The sequence below is a fragment of the Oncorhynchus gorbuscha genome, linkage group LG13 (assembly GCF_021184085.1).
Source record: "Oncorhynchus gorbuscha isolate QuinsamMale2020 ecotype Even-year linkage group LG13, OgorEven_v1.0, whole genome shotgun sequence".
NCBI lineage: Eukaryota > Metazoa > Chordata > Actinopteri > Salmoniformes > Salmonidae > Oncorhynchus > Oncorhynchus gorbuscha.
Window position 1 is genome coordinate 18777671 of NC_060185.1, and position 3401 is coordinate 18781071.

At 38.8% G+C, this 3401-nt stretch overlaps 1 protein-coding gene across 1 annotated transcript; it reads left to right on the top strand.

Annotated features, from left to right (window-relative positions):
* Window positions 1-322: 322 nt before the first annotated feature.
* LOC123992246 (olfactory receptor 10J1-like) lies at window positions 323-2990 on the top strand. Its single transcript, XM_046293426.1, has 2 exons — window positions 323-329; window positions 2038-2990. The coding sequence occupies exons 1-2, from the start codon at window positions 323-325 to the stop codon at window positions 2988-2990; spliced, it is 960 nt and encodes a 319-aa protein (XP_046149382.1).
* Window positions 2991-3401: the final 411 nt, after the last annotated feature.

A 3401-nucleotide genomic window follows, 5' to 3' on the forward strand; every position in this document is an offset into this window, starting at 1 on the left:
TTCTCCTACTTAGTATATTTAATCACTGCATGAATACTATATAATTTAATATTAAATCACAGTGTATTGGACCACAGTGTATTGAAGGGTCTCTGTGTTCTGATTAAACCAATTATGAGCTTGTGTTGTAGGTCCCAATTATGAGCTTGTGCCAGACAACACAATAAAAAGGTCCCAAAGTGACTCCTGTGTTTTCTGTCTAATTAAAAAGCTTCCTGAAAAGGATTACAGAGGAAGAGTGGGTGAGTTGTTATATAAATTCCCACATTATGCAGCTCTTCCTCAATCCCAGAGATGCGGGTCTGGTGAGATGACCAACACAATGGCAAGTAAGGGAGAACTCCAGTGCTTTCTATGACATGACAATTGTTTGTGTTTTCTAATTTTACAATTGGAAAAATCTAATGATACAAGAGCTGTTAAAGGAACAAGAAGAACGGAAGCCATAATTAACATCTTATATATCTCTTTCAGGTGAACAAAATGATGTCCCCAATATTTAAATAGGAATTTCTTACCATCTGATTAATGTAAAATATATTGTCAATGTTGGCTGGTGAATTGGAGGATGCTAACACTTTTCTGGTTTCTTTAGAACATCCTGTTAAAAATTTTTTTAAATGCAATAACAAAATGTATAGCTCCAATTATTACCTTATTTGAGTCAATGTATTAACCCTAACATAATCCATTCAACCTTTGCAGATGTTCTTTCTCCCATGTACATTTGTTTTGTCTCTGTTTGTTAGATATTGTTATTTTATTCTCAGTTGTGTGAATCAATGTTTTTTTCTAAGTGGGATGCTTTGGATGGCCCAAATCTGGCCTCACCCCATTGAAATGTAAAATGGTTAAGGTAAAGGTTAGGGTTGGGTTTAGGTAAGGGTTTGTGTAATGGTCAGGGTTAGGTGTCAGGATTTAGGATAGGGTTGTCCCAAGGATCCCGCTTAGCATCTAGCGAGGCTCTATGATTACCTGTGGCAACTTTGGACAACCATGCCCTTGTCTGGATCAACCTTACTTTAAACCTAATGTGCTCAATGCTCATCACACTGTTGTTTGATGTCTAGTTTGGTTTGTTTTGGTTTCTAATAGTGAATATTGATGTAAATGAACATCAACAGTGTAGCCTAGTGGTTCAAATACCTGGACCAGCAAAACAGTTCATCAACAACTGCTCCCTGTGTGCCAATTATGTTGATTAAGGCAGTGCCCCCCCCCCCGCACCTCTTTGAACCAGCGTGGTTGGGTTAATTGCGGAAGACACATTTTGGTTGAATGCACTAAGTTGTGCAAGTTGTGCAACTGTGAAACTGACTAGATATCCCCCTTCATTGTCAGCTGCTTCCATACAAATCTTTGTTTTCAAGTTTGCAGTGTTGTCTATTGGTGAAACATCTTTACCTGAACAGTGAACAACTATCAAACTAACTCTTACTTCATCCTTAACCTTAAAAGGCTTTTGTTTCGTTATATTATGATGTAACTTCTGTATCACTTGGATTTCAAAAAGGTCCTACTATATGTGTGTGTTTGTTTGTGTGAGTGTGTGAGTGCGTGCGTGCGCGTGTATGGTGTGTGTGTGTGTATGGTGTGTGTGTATGGTGTGTGTGTTTGTGTGAGTGCGTGCGTGCGTGCGTATGGTGTGCGTGTGTGTGTGTGTTTGTTTGTGTGAGTGCGTGCGTGCGTGCGCGTGTATGGTGTGCGTGTGTGTATGGTGTGTGTGTGTGTATGGTGTGTGTGTATGTGTGTGTGTGTTTGTTTGTGTGAGTGCGTGCGTGCGTGCGTGCGCGTGTATGGTGTGTGTGTGTGTATGGTGTGTGTGTATGTGTGTGTGTGAAAATACTGCATGCAGATGATATACATATTCATAATAAGGTCATAACAACTATACTGCTTAACAATGTATTCCTTCTAGTTACACTGTGCCCGACTATATGCTTTCTATGTAAATATAAACCAGTATGTGTTTTAGACAGTACTTCGTGGGTGCATGTTTTTACATGAAAATCTCATTGTTCTCGTAATGTTTTTCAGATGTTTCTCTACCACTGGAGTTCAACGTGAGCCTGTTTTCAGATTTCCTGATACATGGAGGGGAGCTGGGTCTCAAGGAGATCTACACAGACTTGGCCATCTTTCTCCTTGTGGTATACATTATGATCCTCATCGGCAACGCCATGATCATCACTCTGGTGTTGCTCGACTCCAAACTTCACACACCAATGTATATTTTCCTCTGTAATCTGTCTCTCACAGACATAGTGATCACCACCAGCGTTTTACCTAAAATGATATCAGTGTGTTTGTGGAATGATTTGTCCATTTCATTTGCAGGTTGCTTCTTGCAGATGCATACCTATTTGGCATTTCAAACTACAGAGGGATTTCTCCTATGTGCTATGGCCTACGACCGTTATGTTGCTATCTGCAATCCTTTACGCTACAACAGCATCATGACAATCAAAATATGTGTGATCCTGGCCTCAACAGCATGGGCTTTGGGATTAATTCTTCCAGCATTGAATGTCATTCTTGCATCACAACTACCTTTCTGTAGAAATCAGATAATGTATTGGTTTTGTGATTATCCTCCGATTGTTACATTGTCTTGTTTGGACACAACAATGTTGATAGATCTAGCCCTCGCATGTGCTTTATTTGTGATGTATGTTCCATTCACTGTCATCATTTGGTCATATTGTAAAATCATCAAATCTGTTTGCAAAATTGCCACATCTGAAGGGCGGAAAAAAGCTTTCTCTACCTGCTCCTCTCATCTCATTGTTGTCCTTACCTTCTACATTGCTCATTCATGTGTCTACATCAGTGCTAAATCATATCATATTCATCCAAATGTTCTCATCTTGATATCTATTGTGAACTGTATTTTAACTCCTCTTGTGAACCCACTGGTTTACAGTTTCAGGAACAAACAGATAAAGGATTCTGTCCTGAAACTCTTGTTCTCCAATAAAGTTATTCCATAACGCACCATGTTTGGATTTGATTATTTAAAGGTCCAATACAGCCCTTTTTTAATTATCTCAAAATCAAATAATTTCTGAGTAACAATTAAGTACCTTACTGTGATTGTTTTCAATTTTAAAAAACATACTTTTGTTTGGACTGTCTGGGAGTGGTCTGAGTTGGGAGGGAAAAACTGAAAACTAACTGTTATTGGCAGAAAGGTTTGGAACTCTCTTTCTTATTGGTCTATTAACTATTAACTAAATTACTGCCTGGTAAGGACACCAGGCAGGCCAAAACTCCACCTCACCAGAACAGACTGAAATTTCAGGCAGACTTTCAAAAAATGTCTTTTACTAAAAGGGCATTATCAATTTCACAGTATTATTCCAACCTCATAGTGTGGAAATATGTATACAACACAGGTAAAT